The 24,494-nt window shown below is 29.0% G+C and overlaps 1 protein-coding gene across 3 annotated transcripts; it reads right to left on the bottom strand.

Moving 5' to 3' along the window:
• Positions 1-113: 113 nt before the first annotated feature.
• sws (patatin like phospholipase domain containing sws) lies at positions 114-24,494 on the bottom strand. Of its 3 annotated transcripts, XM_065506749.1 has the most exons (10): positions 23,669-24,494; positions 16,716-17,441; positions 14,745-16,574; positions 14,406-14,681; positions 14,152-14,338; positions 11,400-11,516; positions 10,595-10,711; positions 1,561-1,772; positions 1,136-1,492; positions 114-1,041 (listed from the first exon to the last, which is right to left on the bottom strand). In XM_065506749.1, exons 1-10 carry the CDS (start codon positions 23,765-23,767, stop codon positions 649-651), a joined length of 4,314 nt encoding a protein of 1,437 aa, XP_065362821.1. In that variant the 5' UTR covers positions 23,768-24,494; the 3' UTR covers positions 114-648. The 3 variants fall into 3 exon arrangements, with proteins under 3 accessions (XP_065362821.1, XP_065362822.1, XP_065362823.1); XM_065506750.1 differs by lacking the exon at positions 10,595-10,711; XM_065506751.1 differs by lacking the exon at positions 11,400-11,516.

Here is a 24,494-nt window from a genome sequence, read left to right as displayed (position 1 = left end):
ATGATATTAGAAAAAAATCAAACATTTTGTAAATACATACATACATACTATAATAAAAGAAATGTAAATTTTAAATAAAAAATTAAAACAAGAGCACAGATAAACAATATGCGTTTGTATTTTTTTTAAAGATATTTTTATTTATTAATCATTTTTTGTAAGTATTTTTTGTATACTATTTTAAAAAATTGAAATTTTATAATGAAATTCTTTAATATCTTGTGCATTGCTTTAAAAAGAGAAAGATCATTTGCCGCTTTCATTATTTACATAATTTGAAAAATTAACAATAATAATTATAATTTTTTTATATTAACTTACAAAATAAAACCCTTATAAACTGTTTTGTAAGAACTTATACTAAAAAAAAACAAAATTTACTTAACTATCTAAAAAAATATAAAAATTAAAAGAAATATTAAATGAAACGAAAAATAAGAAAAGAATTGGTTTTAAAAAATTGTTCAACAATTAATGGCAAATAGAAGTAGAAACATTGATACATCATCAGTTCTTTTTTATGTTTAACAAGTCTTAGATTGATGCTTAAAAATTGTTTGTGGTTTGAGTATCTCACAGAGTTTCAGGTGGACAAAATGATAAAACTGAATGAAAATAAGTATAAAACTAGTTTCTATATATTAAAGGTTATGACGTTATAGTTGGTATTGTGCTTTTTTCTTCGTGTTGATGTTGATGTTCATAATCATAAACATGTTCATTTTCCATTTCACTATTGTCTTTTTCCTCATTTTCCTGGGTTGTGGAGGACGATGATCTAGAGTTTAAGTATTCTAATGTTGGTGGAGATTTTATTGAGTCCGAATTCAATGAAATTGAGTTAGTTTTAGGATGTCCATCAATATTGTCGATGGTATTGAAAATGTTTATAACATTAACTGGCGATTGTGGTGTACTGCGGGCTGACTTTTGATGCTGATGCTGTTTAATTGCCAGCGTGAGATCAACTTCAATGTCAGAATCCATTTCATTTTCCGACAATGACAATGAAGTACCTGTACGTTTCAATTTTATTTGATTCTGTATTGTAATAAAGAATTAAAAATATAATGTTTTTGGATATAGAATTTATTAAAATAGAACTTAATGTTAAGCAAGAGATAATTATACATACTCTATTATAATTGGATGGCTCCGATATGTAACCATCGTAATCCTCATCCTCACTGTAGAAATATGTATGATGTTGTTGTGGATGATCCACATACGTTTCTGGCAACTTGCAAACAATTTGCGCCAAATCAATAAATGTGTATTCACTCAGCGAGGCATGATTATCCTTTTTAGGTGGCTGCTTATTGAACCACTGATTAAAACGTCCCAACCGACCTGCTTTGGCCATATTTTCAAAATAGTTTTTACCAAAAACGTAACCAACATCACGTATCTCATCAAAACTGCCAAAAGCTAAAGTTTTATACTTATCTATCGGTGGTCGTATGTATTCACAATAATCGGAATTTTTAACTTCCTGTGTAAGGTACAAAAAAAAAACGTTTAATTGAGTTAATATATAAATGATTTTTTCCGTATGATCACCTCTAATTGTCGTACACATGAAACATAAGCCAACCTTGACTGTATATCAGGAAGATCGGGCACTTTAACTGGAGATGTAAATGGATTCCATTTTTTATACAACAACCACCAGCCAGATAAATCATCACCATAATTTGTTAAATCAATATCATCTTGTGAACCGACATCTATTGCTATAATATGTGCAGCTCCCAAATTGTGCATTACATCAGCTAAAGTATTTAAATGATTTTTTGTTAAAAAAAATAAACAGAAAAATATTAATACCTCAGAGTCATGAGGGATATTTATATACAGGTTTAGAGGAAGTATTTTGTAATATTTAATACATGTATAGGTTATTTTTGACAAGTTGTTATAAATGCAATTTTTTGTAAGTAAACTAAATAATATTCCATTGTCGGATATTTTGCATTTACATTTTTTTTAAAATTTCTTCTCAAAAGCATTTAACTATTTTCGAATTTATGAGCATATACTTAGATCAACATGTAGATATTATTATATAATATTCGGCATACTTTTATTTAATTTCAGTGTACATATATTTGAGGGAAAGAATTAATCATCTCCAAATACAATGAAAATTAGTTTCCAATGAAAGCTTTCATTTTGCTTGATACCAAAATCCCGACTACCGTATAAAAAATTTAAAAAATATACTATGTACCATAGAATAAACGCATAGAACGGAAGGAGAGATGAAAAAATTACTCTCTTTTCACGCATACGGGTGATACAAAAACCTTTCTCTAAATGTGGCAACGCTTCCCTGAATATTTACAATTAAAATAGACTTAAAAAATCCCCTTTCTTGTCAAAAAATTATAAATGAAACTACCTTGTAATTTTTTTCTCATGAATTAGGTTTTTGACAACAGACTTAGGTTTTTGGCTCTCAGTTACCTATCTAGTTTTTGTCTATGCTATGTACTTTTATAACCTCAGGAATTATTCGTAAATGTTTCACTCAGGATGCACTAAGGTGAAATCAACAACACAGCTGATTTTTGTTTATCTATTTTGAAAATGCTTGGCTTTTGTTAAACTGAATTTATTTCGAAAAATTAATAAATTTTATTTTCAAAGAAAAAAATTATTAAATCAAAAAACATGAATGAAAATGTGAATAAAAAGATTTCATATAATGAAATTTGGATAAAGCACTATTAAACCGTTCTTCTTTTTCAAATATAATTTAAATTTAACGGCCGTTTTTTAGTTAATATGCAAAAATAACAAAAGCTTTGTGTTTACATTGGTAACGGTTTTGTCAAAGATTATTTACTGTGTGTTGGCATAAAAAATAATAAATTTAAAAATTTCAACAAAAAATAAAATCTCTTTAATTCTGAAAAGCAACATTTTGAATCAAAATTTTTCTAAAATCAATGTTAATAAAAATCAATAAAATTGAACTTAAAAAATAAACATCCCATTAAAAAATCTAAAAGATGCCAAAATAAATTTTTTTTTATTTCTTATTTGACAAATTCAATTTTGACAAAACCTATGCACTTGTAAGCAAGAAATATTGTGTTTGTTGTGTTTGTTGTCGAAACGCTCTCATCTTACTTATTACATCATGATTTCACTTTATACTCTGAATTTGAAAGTATTGAATATTGCTTCCTGCTCAAAAATAATATTTAATAAAAAATCGAATGTTAAAATCCGTTTTAACTATTATGAAGGAAAATTATCATAAATAGTAAGTCATAGAGAATTATACATAGAGACGAGACACTCCGATTTGTCAAACAAAAATACAACAAATTATATGTTTGATAAAACAACAAAATACATTGACTAGCATGTATTTTGTTGTTGCAAGAGTTAGGTTTTTGACAACAGACTTAGGTTTTTGACAATTACGTCTCGTCTCTATGTTACCCTATGTAGTAAGTTTTGAACGATTTAACTTTTTAACTAACATTGATTTGTATATACAAAAGCATTATTTACATCAAGCTTAAGGTAAAGCTTTTATATATTTTATTTATTTATTATTTGGTGTATGACTTAACAATAGATTTTTGCTACGAAAACTTAGAATTTTGTACCAACGAATCGTCATATGCAGGGAAGTTTTGCTTTACTTCTTTAATTTGAAAACAAGTGCCGCTGAAACACACCTATTGCTCACCTAAGCTTATCGTGAATGTGAAGTTGAGATTATGACATGGAAGATAAATATCCCCCAAGCCAGCCAAAAAAGAATTGGAGGAATTACTTCATGAATATTGTTGTAAATCTCAACAAGAGCTTGTAAAATCATTGGGAGCTACTCAAGCAGCAATTTCAAAATGTTTCGGAGCTGCAGGGAAATTGGGTACCATACGAATTGAAGCCAAGAGACCTTGAAAGGCGATTTTGCATGTCCGAAATGATGCTTGAACGCTATAAAAGAAAATGTTTTTTTTGCACCGAATCATTACTTGTGATGAAAAAGGGATCTATGCTAGGCGAATCGACACCAAAACCAAATATCCAAGGCGCTAAGGTAATTATCTGTATTTGGTGGGAGCAAAAATGTTCAATATATTATGAGCTGCTGAAATCGGACCAGACCATCACAGGGAACCTGTACCGAAAGCAACTGATACGTGTGAATCGAGCATTGGCCGACATGAAACCGTAATATTACATCATGACAACGCTCGGCCACATCTTGCAATTCCTGTTAAAAAGTATTTAGAATGAAGTGGTTCGGAAGTTTTTCCTTCCACTTCCAGAAAATACCCCGTCCGACTACTATTTCATTCGATCGATGCAGAACGCTCTCTCTGTGATACACTTCACTTTTGAACAGAGTATCCGATATTGGCTTGATTCGTTCTTGGCCTAAAAAGATGAGGCCAAGAAAGATGGGAAAAGGTCATAGCTAACAATAAATTTATATTTGAATAAATTTATATTATACAAATGTTTCTAAATAAAAGTTAAAATTTTAAAAAATACCGCATTTTAAAGTCATACACCCAATAATATTAAAAAAATATTTAATAATTCAATAAGGAATAAATTTTATAAAGTTTGATAAGTTTTGTACGGAAATTTTGTTTTATAAACCTTTTTTACACTTAAAAATGTTAGATAAAATTGTTTACTTATCAACAAAAATACTTTGTTAATTTAATTTTAGTAACATTTGAATTTTAAATAATTTTTATAACGTTTTATAATAAAAAATTTTCATTCTACTTTTGAAACTGAAAATAGTTAGTTGAGTTCCAATAGGTTATGGGCTCAGATCGCGAATAATTTAAAATCGTAGAATTGGCAAATATTGTGCGTAATGGAACAAAAGTGTATGTTTCCGTTATTGAACTCCACAAACTATTTTACGTGGAAATTTAAAATGCAGATGCATTTGATTCAGTTAGACCTATGGGATGTTGTTGAAAAGGCCCTTCCAGATCCAATTACCCCAGCATTTATCAAGTCTGATCAAAAAGCAAGAGCAGCTATCGCAATGTGTGGACAATTCTCAGATTTTGCAACATCAGCAAAATCTATGTGGATTAAAATAAAAACAACATACGAGAGGAAAACAATGACGTCCAAACTACATCTTTTGCGCAAACTGTATGATAAAAGAATGGTAGAAGGTGATAGTATGCAAGAACACATAAACAATTTAAATCTTTTGAGAGCTCAATTGCTGGACAGAGGGGAGGATATTAGAGACAACTCAATGGTAGCTATTATGTTAAATAGTTTACCGAAATCTTTTGGAGCATTGGTAACATCGATAGAAGGCCAACCTGAGGATTCAATTAAATTGGAGTATGTACAAGAAAAATTGTTGGATGAAGCTGAAAGAAGAAGTGAGTCTGACAATCAAGTGAATGATGCAGAAAATGAAGCATTGAAGAGTCAACATGCAAAATTCAAGAATAGAAAACAAATTAAATGTTATCATTGCAACAAACTTGGCCATTTGAAGAAAGATTGCTTCAAATTGAAGAAGGAGAAAACCGATTCCAGCCATGTAGCATCAACACAGGTCTGTTTAAATGTATGTGAAATAAAGAAAGGCTGGGTTATTGATTCTGGAGCTTCTATCCACATGACAAATGATCTCAAATTTTTGAAGAACGTGAAGAAGTATAATAGTAAAGTTCATATTGCTGATGGTAAGGCTCTCGATTCCATTGGTATTGGGGAAGGAGTTATACAAGGTAACATTAATCAAATTTCACTTCAAAATGTGTTATACGTTCCGGGTCTTAACGGAAGCTTAATGTCAGTCAAAGCTATGACTGCGAAAGGTTGCAAAATAATTTTTGAAGAAAATATATGCAAAATTATGAAAGCAGACCAAGTAATTGCAGATGGAATTTTTAAAGATAATGTGTATGTTTTGAATGAAATTAATAAAGCATATAATGCCCAGTATTCATTAGAGTGCATTCATTTATGGCATAGAAGATTAGGACATCGTAATTTTAAAGACATTAATAAAGTAGCAAAATATGTAAATGGTATTGAGATACAAAATTGCCAAGAAGAAAAAGTTTGTGATGTTTGTGTGAAATCTAAGTTGACAAGAATACCATTTCCTAAAGAAAGCAACTCTCAGTCAAATGAAGTGCTTGATCTTGTGCACTCAGACGTATGTGGACCATTCCAAGTAAATTCGCATACAGGTAAACGATATTTTTTAACATTTATCGACGATTTCTCGCGTTACACAAAAGTATACGTCATGGCAAGGAAAAATTAAGTTATCAATAAATTTAAAGAATTTTTAGCAGAAGTTCAGAATTTTACTGGCAAGAAATTGAAAGTCCTTCGATGCGATAATGGAGGAGAATATATTAACTCCGAAATGAAGAAAATTTTAAAAATGAATGGTATTATATTACAAACTACAGTACCCTATTGTCCGGAACAAAATGGTGTTGCGGAGCGTAAAAATCGGACATTAGTTGAAATGATTAGAGCTATGCTTAACGATGCAAATTTACCGAAAAAGTTGTGGGCTGAATGTGTAATTGCTGCAAACTATATTCAAAACCGATTGCCTTCAAAGTCTATTAGCAAAACTCCTTATGAAATCTGGTTCAACAGAAAACCTGATGTAAGCAACATAAAAGTGTATGGAAGTAAAGCCTATGTTCAAGTACCAAAGTGCAAACGTCGCAAACTTGATAACGTATCTGTTGAAGGTATTTTGGTTGGTTATGCAGAAAATTGTAAAGGATATAGAATTCTGATAAATGGAAGTAATAAAATTATAATAAGCAAAGACGTAAAATTTTTAGAAAATTTCAATTTACCGGATAAAACGGATAAATAAATGAAAAAACGGTTCTAGTACATATTATAAATAATAAAAATGCAACTGAAATTGAAAATGAAGATACTGATTTTGAATCTGACGATGAAGAAGTTGAAGTATTTGAAGATACTTATGAAGAAATTCCTTCAGACGATCTGAACGACTTAAAAATAAACCAAAAAAGAATTATAATGAAATAGTGAAAAGTGCTGTAACGAGTCATGATGTCATTCCTAATTCGTGGAATGAAATGTTGAATTTACCTAAGCCAGACAAGGACTTATGGATAGCAGCTGCTAATGAAGAAATAAATTGTTTGAAAAATAAAAAGACATGGAAATTGGTTCAACCTCCCAAAGGAAAGAAAATTATTGGATGTAAATGGGTGTTTCAAAAGAAAGGTGACATTGTCAATAAACCAAAATACAAAGCAAGACTAGTAGCTAAAGGTTATACACAAACTTTTGGTGAAGACTTTGATGAAACATTTGCTCCAGTAGGAAAATTTGTTACGTTGAGAACTCTTTTGGCGGTAAGTGCAGTTAAAAAGTTTATCGTTAAACACTTAGATGTAAAGTCAGCTTTTTTGAATGGTGATATTCAAGAAGAAATATACATGGAACAACCTGAAGGTTATATAAAAGAAGGCAATGAACATCTCGTTTGCAAATTGCAAAAGTCTCTTTATGTATTAAAACAGGCAGCAAAGGCTTGGTATGATAAGTTAAATCAAATTTTATTGAAAATTGGCTTTACAGCTGGAAAAGCAGATACTTGTTTATATAAGAAACAAGTTAACAATGAAATTGTATATCTACTCATGTATGTGGATGATATACTAATTTGTGCCAAACATGAATTATATATAAATGATATCAATAATCAATTAAATGAATATTTTGAATGTAAAGATCTTGGAAATGTATCATCGTATTTAGGCATTCAAATAAATCAAAATTCTAATGGAGATTTTCTCCTTCATCAAGAAGACAAGATAAATAAATTAATAGAAGAAATTAAACTAGAAGATGGAAAGCTGAGTTCAATTCCCATTGATCCAGAGTTTATTAAAATAACCCATAATGAAAATTTGCTACCAAATAACGAAAATTATAGATCAATTATTGGTATATTACTTCATCTTTCTATAACTTCAAGGCCAGATATAGCCTCAGCTGTTTCGATATTGAAAGCCCCCGAAAGTGTGATTGGGAAGCGTTGAAGAAAATTGTCAGATATCTGAAAGCGTCAATTCATAAACGGTTAATTATTAAGGCAAATTCAGATCTTAAATTAAAATGTTATACTGATGCTACTTGGGCTGGAGATCATGGTGATAGAAAATCAACAAGTGGCTTTATATTTTTATTGGGCTTAAATGCTATTTCTTGGTCATCTAAAAAGCAGTCAACAATTGCATTGTCGTCCACTGAAGCAGAATTTATAGCAGCTTCATTTGCTTCTCAAGAATTACTATGGATTAAACAATTGCTTGAAGATATGTCAATTTCTATTTCTACACCAATTCCTATGTACGAAGATAACCAGAGCTGTATTAAAATTATTGAATCTGCAAAATTTAGTGCTAGAACGAAACACATTGACGTAAAATATCATCACATCAAAAACCTTCATGAAACTGGAGTTATTCAAGTACTATATTGTCCTACAGATCAACAGTTAGCAGATTTTCTTACAAAAGCTTTACCACTGCCAAAATTTCAAATGTTAATTAAAAATATATTTTGTTGAGAGGGGATGTTAGATAAAATTGTTTACTTATCAACAAAAATACTTTGTTAATTTAATTTTAGTAACATTTGAATTTTAAATAATTTTTATAACGTTTTATAATAAAAAATTTTCATTCTACTTTTGAAACTGAAAATAGTTAGTTGTATTTTATTGAGTTCCAATAAAAAACAGTTATAAATATGGGGGTGAATTCTTAAAGTTATGAATTAATTAAGCCTATGAATAAATTCGTAATGAATGCTTAAATATCAAATTTGTAGAGTCCGAAAGAACATTATGTTTCGAATTCAGATTCGGAATTTTAAAGGAGAAATAAGTTATTAATATAATTAATAGAATACAAAAGTTTATATTTTATTGTCCAAGCATTCTGTAAAAACTGTTCCCTCAAAAAATATTTCATTTGAAGATGAAAAAAACAAGATTAATGGAGTCCACAATGTTCTAAAATTAAAATAGCTATGTTCTGTTTTCGGTTTGTTTCGGATTAGGCCGAACAGAACCGGTTTCGGCCCTTAAAAACTGGTTTTGGTTGGACTCAACAAATTTGATTTTGAAAATGAAATTAAGAATTAATAATTATTTCGAACCTTTAATAAATATTAACCCCCATATTAAACAAAAATTTGCATACAACATTTATTGTATAAGCCATTGATAAATTCAAAAACACAATTTTTCATTTATAACAACCTGTTTTAAAAACAAGTAATAGTGCTATATTCGGCTGTGCCGAATCTTAAATACCCTTCACCAAATTATACTTCAAAATTTTAAATATTTTTAGGTAAACAAAATTTAATTTTTTTTACAGTTGTTTTTTGAATTTTTTTGGAAAAAAAAATTTTTTTTTTTTAAATTTAAAATTTTTTTTTTTTAAATTTAAATTTTTTTTTTTTTAAATTTAAAAAAATTTTTTTTTTTAAATTTTAAAATTTTTTTTTTTTAAATTTTTAAAATTTTTTTTTTTATTTTTTAATTTTTTTTAAAAAAAAAAAAAAATCTGGTTCAAAATTTTTTCCCGATTTTGACCCATTGTAGGTCCAACTTTCTATGGTCTTATATACGTCGTTGCAAATGTCTTTGAAATATCTATCATTAGATATCCATATTGTCTATATTAATGTCTTAGTAATCCAGATATAGGTAAAACAAGTAAGAGTGCTATATTTTTTTTTTAAATTTAAAAAATTTTTTTTTTTTAAATTTTAGAATTTTTTTTTTTTTTAAAAAAATTCGGGTTCAAAATTTTTTTCCCGATTTTGACCCATTGTAGGTCCAACTTACTATGGTCTTATATACGTCGTTGCAAATGTCTTTGAAATATCTATCATTAGATATCCATATTGTCTATTAATGTCTTAGTAATCCAGATATAGGTAAAAAATAGGTCAAAAATAGAGGTTGTCTTGGTTTTTTCTTCATATCTCAGCCATTTGTGGACCGATTTTGCTGATTTTAAATAGCAAAATTCTCGAAAGCATGTCTGACAGAATTATTGAAGATTTGGATCCCGAAGATATCTGGGGTCTTCAGAAAACTGATTTCAACAGACAGACAGACGGACAGACAGACAGACAGACAGACAGACGGACATGGCTTAATCGACTCCGCTATCTATAAGGATCCAGAATATATATACTTTATAGGGTCGGAAATGAAAAATGTAGAAATTACAAACGGAATGACAAACTTATATATACCCTTCTCACGAAGGTGAAGGGTATAATAATATTGTAATATTAATAATATCTTAATGTTTTATATTTCAGTTAACTCACAATAATTTAAACAAAAATGCAGTGCGGAAATTTTAAAACATGAAATAAATCGGACATTGTATTATACATGCAATATATAGAAAAACAAATTATTTATTATAAATAAAAATAAAAATCATATGTATGTATGTATATACTAAACCATAGGGATAGAAGAACCGAAAAGCAATATAAATATTGGTTACAAAACATTTTATATAAACAACATTACCTGGAACATTATTTGTATAACAGCCATCAAGTAATAAATGACCATCTTTATAATCACAAAATGGTGGGAACACACCAGCAATAGACATGCTAGCGCGTACATAACGCCACAAGTGACCTAAAGGACGAGACACAATAATGGCAAAATAAAAAAAAATAATAAAAACGTAACAGAGAACCAAAATTAAAATTTTTAAATAATTGTGGCAAAATTACATGATTTCAAATATGAAAGTGTTCAAATCAATTCAAATCATTATTATCATTTGATATAGATTTTGTTAAATGGCAAATAAAGGAATAAATAGACACTTAAAATGAGTATAATATGGCAGGTGTATTGGTTATTGCTTGATTGTAGTTGGAACGAGAAATTTAAAATATCTAATATTTTTTTGGTATATTAAATTGCATATTTATAAGACACATTCTGAGTTTTTTTACATTTGTATTGTGAAAGAAAATTGTTGTCATAATATTCATAATGATTACCTTATTAAAATTAATAATATTATGTACATATTATTAAAGAAAACTAACTAACAGACTAAAGATACTAAAACTAAGTACATACATACTTACTTATTTTATTATATTTTATAAAGTTAAAAAATCATTAAAGGATGCAAAAAAAATAATTTCATAAAGAAAAATAATTATGTATAAGAAAATAAAGATTCAAAATTGAATTTCCTTTTACTGCATTTTTGTTTAAATTTCTTTCTTTTTATGGTTAATTGTTAAGAAGAAGAATTACAAGTTATTGCTTTTCATTTCAAGAGGTAGTAGTAAAAACATAAAATTACCTGGTAAATTATTGACATAGCCACCATCCAATAGTAAATGTCCATCTTTGGGATCACACAGAGGCGGCATATAACCGCTGAGTGACATGGATGAACGTACATAACGCCACAAAGATCCTGTTTAGGAATAGAAAGAAGGAGAGTAGAGGAGGAAATTTTGCAGGTTGCATGAATGAACATTTTTTCTGTTTTGTTTTGTTTAGTTTACTGTTTTGTAATGTCAAGCATTAAAGTTTTAGCTTAATTTGTAAATGATGTAATGGAAGTTTCACAAACATAATAGACAACAACAACAATATTTAATAATGGGAAACTTATAGAAACACAAATAAGTGGAAACAATTAGGTAGTTATTGGTTTGATTTCTTACTTTAGTTTAGACAGATAGACAGATGAAGCATTAGCTTAATAACGAAACATCTAAATTTGAAATAAGTATATTTCTAATTAATAGAACTATCAAAATACTGTGACGCTTTAATATTAACGAAAATCACTTTACGATGTATTTTTGGCAAAGTAATACATATTTGTATATTTTGTACGTTCTCAGATTTGCATGCTTTAAGATTTAGTAGATTATATTATAAGAATGTTAATCATGAAAGAAATTAATTTGTTTTTTTTTGTTCTTAGTTTTTTTTATTCCTCTCACGATTTATATCTATCACGATACTATAGTATATAAATGGTAAAATCCCAGAATTTGTAATATTTTATATCATTCTCCGTTCATAGTCATAAAGATCTATTCTCAACCATATCAAATTCGTTCTCGTGAAAGATACTCACGGAAACACGTAAAAAATAGGGCGGTTTATTTAAAAAAATATTAATCAGTGAACCTTTCTTTGTTAACAAAATTTAAAATAATTTGTATGAAAAAAGGAAATGTTTATTTTTGTTCTATTTTTGAAATTATGTTGGTCAATTCACAAGGTCTCCCATCATGTCATATTGTTATAATGTCCTAATATTTCACGACTCGGCTTAACCGACTGTTAGGCGTTCGCGGCAGGTATCTGCCGGTTGGTTACGATAACATAATAAATATAGCATACAGAGAGTATTTAGAACATTTTTTGCTTGAAAGGCAATAAAAACATTTTTAAACCATTGTGAAATATTATGACATGATAGGAGACCTTGTGAATTGACCAAATGATTTTACTGCGTGGATTTAGGCATTTGTATTTAAATTATTTTAACATTTTCTCCTCAAAATATAAATACAAATACCACAAAAGAACAATGTGGCTTGTCTGGTTTATGCACCATAATCGCAAAAAAACTTCATGTTTTTAACGATAATTTGAATACAGAAATTAATTGTTTCTATTAATAATAATTGTATGCTTTTTATAATACCTATTCATGTTTACCTATTGATTTGTTAAATATAATCAATAACATGAAAACATGCTGGAATAGACTGAAGTCCCAAAATAAATCAAATCCGGTTTAGGTCTTGGAATGTTTTTTTTTTTTGTGTAACAAATTTGCTCAAGTGTAGTTAATCACAGTTTCAAATATTTTGTTGGTGTGGTCTATTACAAGGTAGTTTTTTTTGGTTGACTTCTTAAATTTGCAAGGGTTCAATTATTTTAAAATCTTACTTTATTCAACTCTTTGAATTATTTATTTCTATTTTATTTGTAAAAAGAAGAATTCAAAATTTTTGGAGACATATTTTTCATATGATAAGGATAAAATGTATGAAAACTAACAGAATCATTTACAACGTTTACACATTTTCTTTTAATAACAGCGTTCTAAAAACATATATTTCAAATACCGTATTTTTGGTTCTATTGTGATAAAAATTCAACATTTGGCTATGAAGAGATGTTAAGTATTTAACAGCACATTAAGATATAAAACCATGGAAATAAATTTAGAAAAAACCTATAATATGTAAAATATTTTGATTGAATTTAGTGTCAGATGAAACCAACATTCGTAAAAATAATGAAAAAATGTAACATGCTATAAAATATATAAAAAAGTAATGAAAATTGAAAATATATTTTATAAAGAAATGTAAAACAAATAGAAAATTGATATTAATAAAACCCTAAATTAAATTTAAGTTTTCTTAATTCCATCGCATTACAGATAAAAATTGTAATATTTATTTTTAATATTTGAAAAACTGATTGTATTAATTGTTAGTTTATACATGTAATTTATTCAGAAAATTTAAAAATCGCTTTAATATACGAGGGAAAGTAATGAATACAAACGTATAACGAACGACAAGATTTACTGAACAGTTGACAGATTTAATTAATAAGATGAAGCAACTAAAGAATAATTGTTATTGAAATAGGTTTAAAATATTAGAATTGTTAATAAATAAATAACTATAGCTAGAATTTTGGGCAAACATAACAAAAGACAATACAAGAAGATAAACACAATTTAAAAAAAAAAACTATCTAATATTATTTATATTTTTATTAACTAATTTACTAATGTAAAAAATCTCAGAATATGAATTTGTATTTATTTAAAATTTGTTTAATTTTCATTTTAGCATTTATAACTTTCAATAATGAAAGCAGCGAATTGCGAAGAATAGTCAGTGTGGTGTAAATAAAGTGATACAATAAAAAAAACAAAGCATTTAATGTGCATCATCATCATATGACTGGTTAACACCAAAAAATATAAAAATAAAGAATTGATGTGTATGGATGTTGAGTGCAAAATTAAAATCACAATGCATAATGAATGGAAGAAGAACACTTACCATTTGTATGTATCCTATGACAACTGGCCGTAATATCAGTGGTTAGAGTAAAGTAAGGAATCCATAGATCTTCGATACTGACATCGCCGAATGTATCACGTATGGTTTTGTTAAATTCACGTCCCGAAAACATTGAAGTAATGGGATATGTTAGATCCAGTAATTGTAAAAACCATTTTGTCATTTTCTACACATAGAGCAAACAAATCATAAATATTTCTTAATCTTAATGTCACGTCATTAGGCGAGCTTACTTTACACCATTCTCTGGCCTTCTGTGTAACTGTTGTGATGTTACGTTCAGAGCACCACAGGGCACCCATTAGCGCTCCAATACTAACACCACCCACCATATCAATGGGTATACCAGCCTCTTGTATGGCTTTCAGCATGCCAATATGTGCAGCACCACGAGCACCGCCGCCACCCAATACCAAACCAATCGAATTACCTGTAAGCCAGCGAGCTAAACGTGAAAAATCCGAGTGCATGTTTGGTTCAGACATCAATACACGACTGTAGAGATCGTTCTGTAAGTTAATAAATTTGGTTAAAGTGATGGAAAATAACTCCTAATACTACATCATACATACAATTCTATATTGACTTTTTCTAGTGAATATACGTTTTACACACTGGATATGATGGTGTTTCGTTACCCAGGGCCTGGCATTTAGCCATTGTAGAGTATTCGAGGGCTTCGAACTGTCATTTTCAGAATATAGCAGGGCCAATTCTTTTTGAGTACGCATCGCCAAACGATCAATTTCCCTTTCGAATTTACCAACAGTTGGGGGTCGATCACCCATACCAACGATTAGAATGACATCAGCTTGACGCATACAACGTTGTGTCCAAGCACTTAGGGAGGTATCACATTGATACAAAGTAATAATGTAACGATCTTCTTGTTGCGCCAGCCAAGAAGTCAAACGATACTCATTGCTTTGTTCAAAAATATGAATTCCCAATTGTTTACGCACCACTTCCGATGTCAAACGCAACGTGGGACCAATGGCACACAGCGAGTGGAACAGTTCGTAAGTGAAAGCCGTTAAAGGAACATCTTCAGACACGGGTACTAAAGCCACTGTGGAATATTTGTGGGTAACAGGATTAGCCTCTAGGGGAGCAGCTGTGCCGCCAGTACGAGTTTGCATCGTACCTAATATACGATGACTAAGCAGACTTATTAATTTCGTTACCACTATGGGATATCTTAGTTTAATAGCATTAAATAGGCCTTCGGGTAGTTTGGCAAGTTCGGAGTCTCTCACAGCCATGACTGTTGTGGTGCGACAAGTTTCTGTTATCATTTCAACAATACCCACCAAGTCACCTTTGCCGTATTCACCGACAATCTCTTTCTTACCACTTGATTGTGTAATGACCGAACGCATACGTCCACTGAGCACAATATATGTGCTGTCACTTACTTCGTCTTGACGATAGACGGCTCGGCCAGATTCCAAAAATATCCAATCTAATGCGTAGTCACACTGTCTCACTAGAGGTGACAGACGTCTAACAACTCCATTTCCCAGATCTAAAACAATTTTGGGTCTTTCGCGCATTATTTGATAAATGGCGGGGCGACGAATGAAGGCGATACGACTGGGACACAGCGAAATTATTGTATAAGCGCTGGCTTCTCCGGTGAGTACAGCCAGGGCCCCAACAATTTCACCCGGATGTACGTGGTGTATGAAGACATCGGACTTATCTGCCTTGAAATTTCTAATAGCATCAACTCCACTCTGATAAACAGCCAAACCACCAGTCATAACAAACCAAACACAAATGTCATCTGAATTGCCTTCCGTTATCAGAGTAACATCGGCATCTACCTCTCGGACTTCTACGAATGGCTCCAAGAAGGAGCGGTCCTCTTCGGGCAAACCTAGTTCCTTAAGAAAACTATCTACAGCTGATATGTGCACCAACTGCATATCGATTGAGGAAGCATTTATATTAATTTCGGCTGGCGTCACGGAATAACGTCGTGTGGATAGGTTTCCAGCACTGCATGCTGCAGAGTTTTGCGAGAAATGTGAAGAGCTGGACGATGGTGTTAGATGAGGAACTAGAGGTAAATGTTGTTGTTGCTGTGGTGGTTCATAGGCCAAATCTACTAGCATATCTGGTGGTGGTATGGCCTCCGACAAACTATGTTGTACTGATTCTCCTTGTGATTTGCGATGACCAGGAGAACTTTTTTGCTGTGTTTGCTGTTGTGCTGTGGTGGTATTTGTCTGTTGTGGCTGTTGCGTCTTCTTGTGACGCATATGATTTTGTACGAGCTCGGAATTAAGACCCAAATAGTTACGTAAAGCAGTAAAGAGTACACGTTGTAAGCGTATCATAATGACTTGTATGACACGAATCATTATATCGGGATTTTCATCAAAAACTTCCTTAAATGCCTACAAAAATTAAGAAGTTTTAAATATTATCACATAATTATAATAGCAGTTGGTGAATCTTTGGACACTTGTTAGTTTGAAGTTGATTTTAACGTTATTGACTCTTTGCTAAACTTATTTTAATAACATCTTCTTACTTACTTGCATTGGCAATCTTATAACTACACTTTTCTCCACTGCTTTAGCTGTAACGGTCTTGTAATAACTTGGATTGCCCGATAAGACATCTACAAAACTCAATAGAGAAGTTACAGATTCACCCTTCCGAACAGTTTTCAATGACAATGTACTACCGTCAGCATTTGATATGAAAACATTTATTTGACCAGATTGTACTATGAAAACACTGTCATCGGCATCTGTGATTTTGAAAAGAAAATCTCCAGGCTCCAAAGTCAAAAGTTCAGTGTGTTTACATAGTTTAAGGAATATAGGCTTCTCAAAATGGCCAAAAATGCGAATACTTTGCAACATATATAAAGCATCTGGTGGTACACGATCAGAACCTTCAATTGTTTCTTCCAAATACTCAGCTGGCGGTTCAACTGTTCTCATTTGTAGGGGAATATTTTCTCTTCTCAGTTGTAAAAGTCTTTTGGCGAAACGCATAACTGCCCTGCGCTTTCTGCCCTGGCCGCCGTAAACCTGACCAGACACATTCTTCACTTTGCGCAACATTCTACGTCCATAAAACAGCATTTTATCTCTTTTACGAAAACGTAAGCCCCTCAAATCTGCTGCCGATGAGTAGGCACTTTGCTCCAAAAGGTACTTTTCTCGTTCCTTATCACGTAACCATTTTCTGTAGAACATATACCAGGTAATTAGGATAACCGTTAAAAGTCCAATAGATATATAAACTGTCAGCTGGAAATAGAAAAGCATAATATGTTTTTAAACAACTTATAAAACTGTACTCGTAAGTAGTTATATTATTTTTTTCGCTCTCTACATCATCTTTCTGTCACGGATAGACTACATTCTTCCTTATTTTGTTTTTATTTTCATTTTCTATTTGTATACACTTTTAAACAACAAAAAAAAATATTTGCATTAACTTGTTATTATTTATATTTGTACTCGCACACGGCGACATTGCCATTGAAATATTATTGTTCGTTCATATCGAATTGAAAATAAAATATAAATAAACAACAACAAACATATTAAATATTGTTTACAATAAATATTCGGTAGGTACGAATATTTAATTGTGCGTGGCCGTATCTAGAATAGTTTTGTATCTGGTACAAATGTTGATACGCCACCACAGCATCTAAAAACATATGTACTCGGAATGTATTTTCGTCTAGATTGAATATTATTTATAGCAACCGCTAAAGCAACAACAATAATTACAATAACAAACTGTCACCCAGTGGTCGATTTGTTAGTTAAATTTCCGCTTTTTTTTCCTCTGATTGCAAGTGCTGTATTAAAATCAAGTGTTTTTCTTCTATTTATTTTCAAATTTCCCCACAGCACTTCCTTCTTCAGTTGCATTCGTTAGAAATTTGTTTTTGTTGTTATTGTTGTTTTTAATGCTGTTTTTATTTTTATTAAGATAAGAGCAGCAGTTGATCAAAAGAATTAATTATTATTCAATTGTTGTACTAATTTTAAATATTTATTCTGTATTAGATATTGAACGAATATATTATTTTCTCTCACAAGACTCCATAAATTTTAATATGTTTCTTTATCAATAACAATAATCAGGAAAACCGGAATCATGGGAAAAAAGTTTATGTTTTTTCTTGTACATTTTAGGGAGCCGTGCTAAAGGTATTTATTCGTTTCAGAACATTTTAAGAATATTTGTTTGTGCATATATTTTCATGTTTTTCCTTTTGAGGCCATATTTTTAGGACTTATTTTTATGTTTTTAGGGCATGTTTTGGCTTTTTAAAATATATTATAATTATTTTGAATTTGATTATTTGAAATCTACATCAATTTCTTTAAAAAAAATTTAATATTGAAATATTTTATTAAGAAATTGTATATTTTTTTTATTAAAAATAATTGTTTGGCTTTAAAAATTATATAGATTTTGTTTTTGCTAGCATATGTATTTTTTAGTTTTAAGAACATATTTTTCAGTTTTTAAATCATATTTCAAAACTTTTAATTCACAAAATACATATATAACAAGTTGTGGCCAACAAACATTTTATTAATAAAATTATAGTTGTGCCGCTGTTAACTAAAAATTAACTAAAACTCTCTTTTTTAGTGATTCAGTTAAAAGGTTGTACTAAAACTACCAAACAATTACTAAAAAAAAACAGACACATTATTTCAGTATACCGGAAACTAAAAAAAGAGAGTTTTAGTACAGAGCAGCATTCAATTCTTTAACGTTCTGCATAATAAAAATTACTTTTCTTTGTTTTTTGTTTACAATTATTCAATGCATTCTAATAAAACTAAACAAATTGCTATAAATTTCAGTTATTTAATACATATTAGATGTAAAAACCCCAACAACAGAATTCTTTGGCAATGAAAGCAAATAGCTATTGGATTTTGTATTTTATTTTTTATTTACAATAATATGTACTTTTATACCTAAATCATGTATAGAGGAAAATAGGTAGTAATTAAATTGTCCACTACAATTCACGTGTTTATTATTAAATTGGTTCCCAGAGAATTCGTACATCATTTATGTATGCTGATTGTTGGTTGTTTGGGAGGTTTACATTGATTTGAAATTCACATTTTCTTCATTTTAAATTTGGGTTTCTCAATTAGTTTGCCCTTTAAGGGTTAATTAAACAATGCCAATACTATTTAAAGTAAACTCTTATGATTTTTTTTATTGTATTTACATACTAATAAATGAATATGTACCTAAGTATGAATAAACTATACTATATATAGTTATACTCGTATAATATAGGCTAAAATAGTATTTCCATATTTAAGAAAATGTTAGTTGTTGATAACCTAATTTCAATTTTGTATTCAACAGTAAGCAATCGGGGTTTAAACGTAAAACCATAAATATGTGATAAACACTAATCTGCCCAATACCATAAACAATGGAAAAATAGCTTTAGCTTTGAAAAAATCAAATATTATCAGTCAGTTTTATTTGATATTATTATAAAAATGAATGTTAAATTATTATTTATTAAAGGAAATTGTAAGTATGTATTTGCAAAATAAACAATAAATTTAAATAATGACGTTAATTTTTAAGGTCAATAATATATTGATAAAAACGTAATTTCTAAGCACACTGTCGATTACTTTTAACAAACAGAATTCTTAAATCAATCTTAAGTATTATAGTTATTTAAAGTTTATGAAAGTAAAAATAAAACAACAATTGCTCAGAATTAAATTATTCTCTTTACACTTCTTAGTCGTATACAAATACATACATATGCAATACATATTTTCATTTTCTCACCAACTGTCAGTTCACAAAAATATTTATTTATTAAATTCAAATTTTGCACGTATGAGGTTTTCATTGATTTAAATAATCAATTCATATTTTACATTTGTATAAAACTTTCAGTACTAAAGATGGAATAACAATATACTAAACTTAAATCGTAACAATTAATTTCTAATCATTTCAAATTCGGCCCGATTTTTTTATTTACTAGTTAGGACAAACCATAGAGAACAGAGCGGAAACTCGAAAAAAACTCAAACAAAAAAATTACTCAAAAAAGTTACGCATACGAGTGTTGTTTTTGTTTTCACATAGTTTTTTTTACTAATACATTCTCACCTATTATGTTTTTGACAACTGAGTTAGGTATTTGACAGGAGAGTTTCCGCTCTATGTGTTTTCTCTATGGGACAAACATTTTAGTACAGTAAATTTTTAAAATTTATAAATATGAGTAGTTTTATACTCCCATACATGACATAAAGTTATACGAGTACTTGCATATAATTTTATGAATCATTACACACACTCAAAGTACAAATGGTTCAATGAGCTTTAAATGTACCGTATTTTATAATTGAAATATGATTAAATAATATGTTCGCGTATTTGCTTAACAAAAAGGTCTTAACAAGACCTTTTCATTTTATATTTTTAGTAAAATGTTTTAATACTTTTTTATATATGTATGTTATTGTATTGATGCATTCAAATTAAGTTTTAAGATACTTTTCTACATCATTTCCAATTGCTTTCTATAGTCTAATTTTATTTATTTTTCAGAAATGTCTAAATGCATTTTAAAAACTGAATTTTGTACTTATATTTAAAAACTTTCCAATTATATTTCAATAGGCTTCGCCTTTAAGAAAAATTAGAAATTTCAAATTTTTGTGTTTTTTTCTGTTAAGTTGTGATCTTGAAATTTTATTAAATGTAGAAATTTCCAATGATGAATGTTACTGTTTAACACTATAAATTATTGGTTTTGTTTACATGAAATTTTTTTCAATATGTACATATTTCTATTTATACCTAAACTGTAACTATATTTTAACTTAAAAATAATACATTCGATTAATCGACAATTAATGATCGAATATTTTTTTAATCTAAACAGAAAAATTTGATTCATTCGAATAAAAAATACTTTTTCCTCGAGTATTAGAATAACTTTTATTCTAATGACAACCCTAATAATATCCTAATTGGACTAATGTAAATTAAAAATTGTACAAAACATTTGTTTTATACTTGGTTTTTTTGTTTTTTTATTCATATGCGTTGAGGGAGAAAATACTATAAAAGGTGTTAATGAAAAGTTGACTAACTTTTAAAATTTTCATCCGATTAAAAAAATGAAAACACTGTTTTGTTATAAATTTCTATAAGCTATCATAGCAAAATAAGCAATGAAAAGCAACTAAAATCAAAAAAAGTTGATAATTTTTTTTTTTAATTTCTGAGTTGCTCAACATTTTTGCATGCCATTTGTTTATAGGCACAAAAAGGCAGCTAATTTTCATATATCTTTTAGATAATAAGTCAAACGTTAATTCTATGTTAAAACTAGATGAGCAAACGGCGCCAATAATTAAAATCCTAGTCAAAGTTGCGTAGGTAATCCAAAAAACATTATATATTTTAAATGAATAAATTTCAAATCTGCTAACAATATATACAAAACTCATTACAAAGATAGAATCTGGACAAGATACTATTTTCAACAAGGTATAACAATCCTAAAAAAATAATTATAAACAGGGCAACCAAAAGTATGCAATATCATATTTTTTGCTGTGCGTCGTATAAACATATGAGTTAGTTATTTATCCGTTTCAGACAATTTTAAGATTTTTGCCATCGATTTGTTAGTGCATATTTTTGCATATTTTACTCTTTACAGCATTTTTTTTTAACATATTTTGCTTTTTATAGCATATTTTAGTATATTTAGCTAATAACTGGATATTTTTGTTGCATATTTTCTTTTTTTTTTAATTATTTTGTTTTCTTAATATATGTACATAATTTTATGGTTAGCATTGTAATTTTTCATTTCTATATTTTACTATTTATGCAGAACATCCTCTCCCTACTGATCCTATACATATTGTGGCACATGAATTCTGAAAGTCAAATATTATCCTAATAATTACTAAAAAATGTAAGTATTAGACAGTTTAAAATTGAATTGATTAAAATTGTCTAAGATACTCTACGGAAATCTAAAGCAAAGATTTAATTTGAAAATTTCAAAACTTAAGTAAATACATAGTAATCATTGCAATAATAAAATGAATTGAATCAGACTTTTTTTATGTATAATAACCAAATTTAATTTATGAGCTCAATATTTTGTTTACTTTCTATTTATTCATTTAATAAAACTTTGAAATTCAACAAAAACCAAATATTTTTAAGTGCATATTTTTTATATTTTAAAAGCATATTTTTCATTATTTTTCGCGCATAAAACACGTTTTTTAGAGCATGTTTTTGGTTGCCCTGATTTTAAATATTAAAAATACGCCTTTGAATATGGTATAATTTTGAAGTCGAAAGTAGAGTGTTCTGTCGCCATTTTCGAATACTTCTGTTGACATAACAATTATAATTTTTTCAAATAATTATTGCTTGACATCTTAACTTTACGATAGAACTAGTTTTATGGTTAATTTTAATCATTTGCAAAAATCAATTATGAGATGCATTCACCTTATATAATCCACTGTGCAACGGTTTAACAACTACAGTACAAGTTTTCGAAACAAAGAAGAGGAGAAGACTTTGTCATATCTATTCCACCAATGATCGGCTCTATCAAGCATGAGGGATCGTATTCTTGAGTTATCAAGGATGAATCAACCATTCCTTCATCACAAAATCTGGATGGTTCTCATTGTGAGTATCACAATGAGATCAGTTTTGAATGGACCCAAGTGAGCTGATTGATGAGTGGCTGCCCATGGAACCTAACCTAATTTTGGATTGACATTTGTCGATAGTTTTCTGAACTAATTCTGAAAATTGTGGTTATTAGAAAGAAAATCAGCAAAACGGTCCTTACTATGGATACTCTACTGATCACATGATAATCTTGCTACTTTATTCATTATTTGATATTCAACAATTATTAAATTATTCATTGACTAAAATTTAAATAAATGAATTGCCTAGTATGTATGTATTTATACATACCTATGTATATACTCGTACCTTAACTATCTACGCAACAAATTACCTGAAAAGTTATAACTCATATTATATACAAATCCTATTTAATACGCCAAAAATTTACACATAGGTATAAAAAAAAATCAATATGTACAAACCAAATAATGTGTAAATGAGAAACTTTGTTAGTAAAAAATCCCGCAAATTAAAAAAAAAAAAAAACATGATAATGCATAAAGTTTATTACTTTACACATTCATTTAATTCTAAAACTATTAATAATAAAAATAAAATATATGTATGTATGTACTGACTTCCCGATAAGAATGATAGAGCATGTGAATGAGTGTGTACGTACGCTTGTTTTGAATATTTTAGTAAATACACATGAATTTAAAAATCATTTTTATAGTGCGAATAAACAATAATAATAAATTATAAGAAAACAAGCTGGGTATATTATTATGAAATAATGGCAAAAACAAATTGTTTATTTAAAACTTACGGCTGTTTTGAATTCCATATTTATAAGGTGCCACCACGCATCGGAGAAGATGTCACCATAGTCATGGGTAGCGGCTCTAATTAAGCCTATAATATCCATTGTTAGGCACTGTGACTATATGGCTGGATCAACTAACAACTGCCAGTGAATAGAACTGAAGAACTTAAATGCGGAAGTATTTGCATAAAAACACCAGAAGAGAAGTAATAACAACTTCACCTCCCTCAAATTACTTCCCACTAAACATATGACGGTTACTGTATATTGTTATCAACAACAGAAACAACAACAAACCAAAAGTAAAAATGAGCAGCTGTTTATGAAAGAAACAATTTCATGGATGTTTTTGTTGTTGCTTTTTCTTCTATTCTTAAAACGCACACACAAACATGTATTCGAGTTTTTTTTTCTTTCTTTTTTTTTTTGTTTGTTGTACAAAATTATTTTCTTTTTTTGTAACAAATTATGAATACATTATTTTGTTTCTATTATTTTATAATATCTATTATTTAATTTTCCGGCAATGAACTTGTTTTATTTATTATAAACGAAAACACTCAGATAGAACTTTTTTTTTTTTTGGCAAATATTGAATTTTCTCAATGGCTCATCATCCACAGGGAGAAACTTTTCTTCGGCAGCCAATCGTTAAAAAGCTTAACTAACACACTTTTGTTATTTGATTTTAATTCAATTTATTAAACACACTTCTTTCAATTAATTATTAAGTATTTTTGTTTAATATTTAATGCAAATTCTAAAAATAATTCGCGTGTAAATAAATTCTACGTTCTGCTACCACTGAAGTTTCTGACAAGTATAAATT

The sequence above is a fragment of the Calliphora vicina genome, chromosome 4 (genome assembly GCF_958450345.1).
Source record: "Calliphora vicina chromosome 4, idCalVici1.1, whole genome shotgun sequence".
In the NCBI taxonomy this organism is placed as follows: domain Eukaryota; kingdom Metazoa; phylum Arthropoda; class Insecta; order Diptera; family Calliphoridae; genus Calliphora; species Calliphora vicina.
Note: the sequence above shows the minus strand (reverse complement) of the source record. Positions and strands in the feature narration are given on the sequence as shown.

What these genes read in the sequence shown, in the direction of transcription:
- sws (XM_065506749.1), bottom strand. Translation starts at nt 23,767, where the DNA reads ATGGATATTATAGGCTTAATTAGAGCCGCTACCCATGACTATGGTGAC. An exon ending in TTATAAGATTGCCAATGCAA is followed by an intron (nt 16,575 to 16,715) that starts GTAAGTAAGAAG and finishes TAATTTTTGTAG; the next exon opens with GCATTTAAGGAAGTTTTTGA. An exon ending in CTATGTCAATAATTTACCAG is followed by an intron (nt 10,712 to 11,399) that starts GTAATTTTATGT and finishes CTCGTCCTTTAG; the next exon opens with GTCACTTGTGGCGTTATGTA.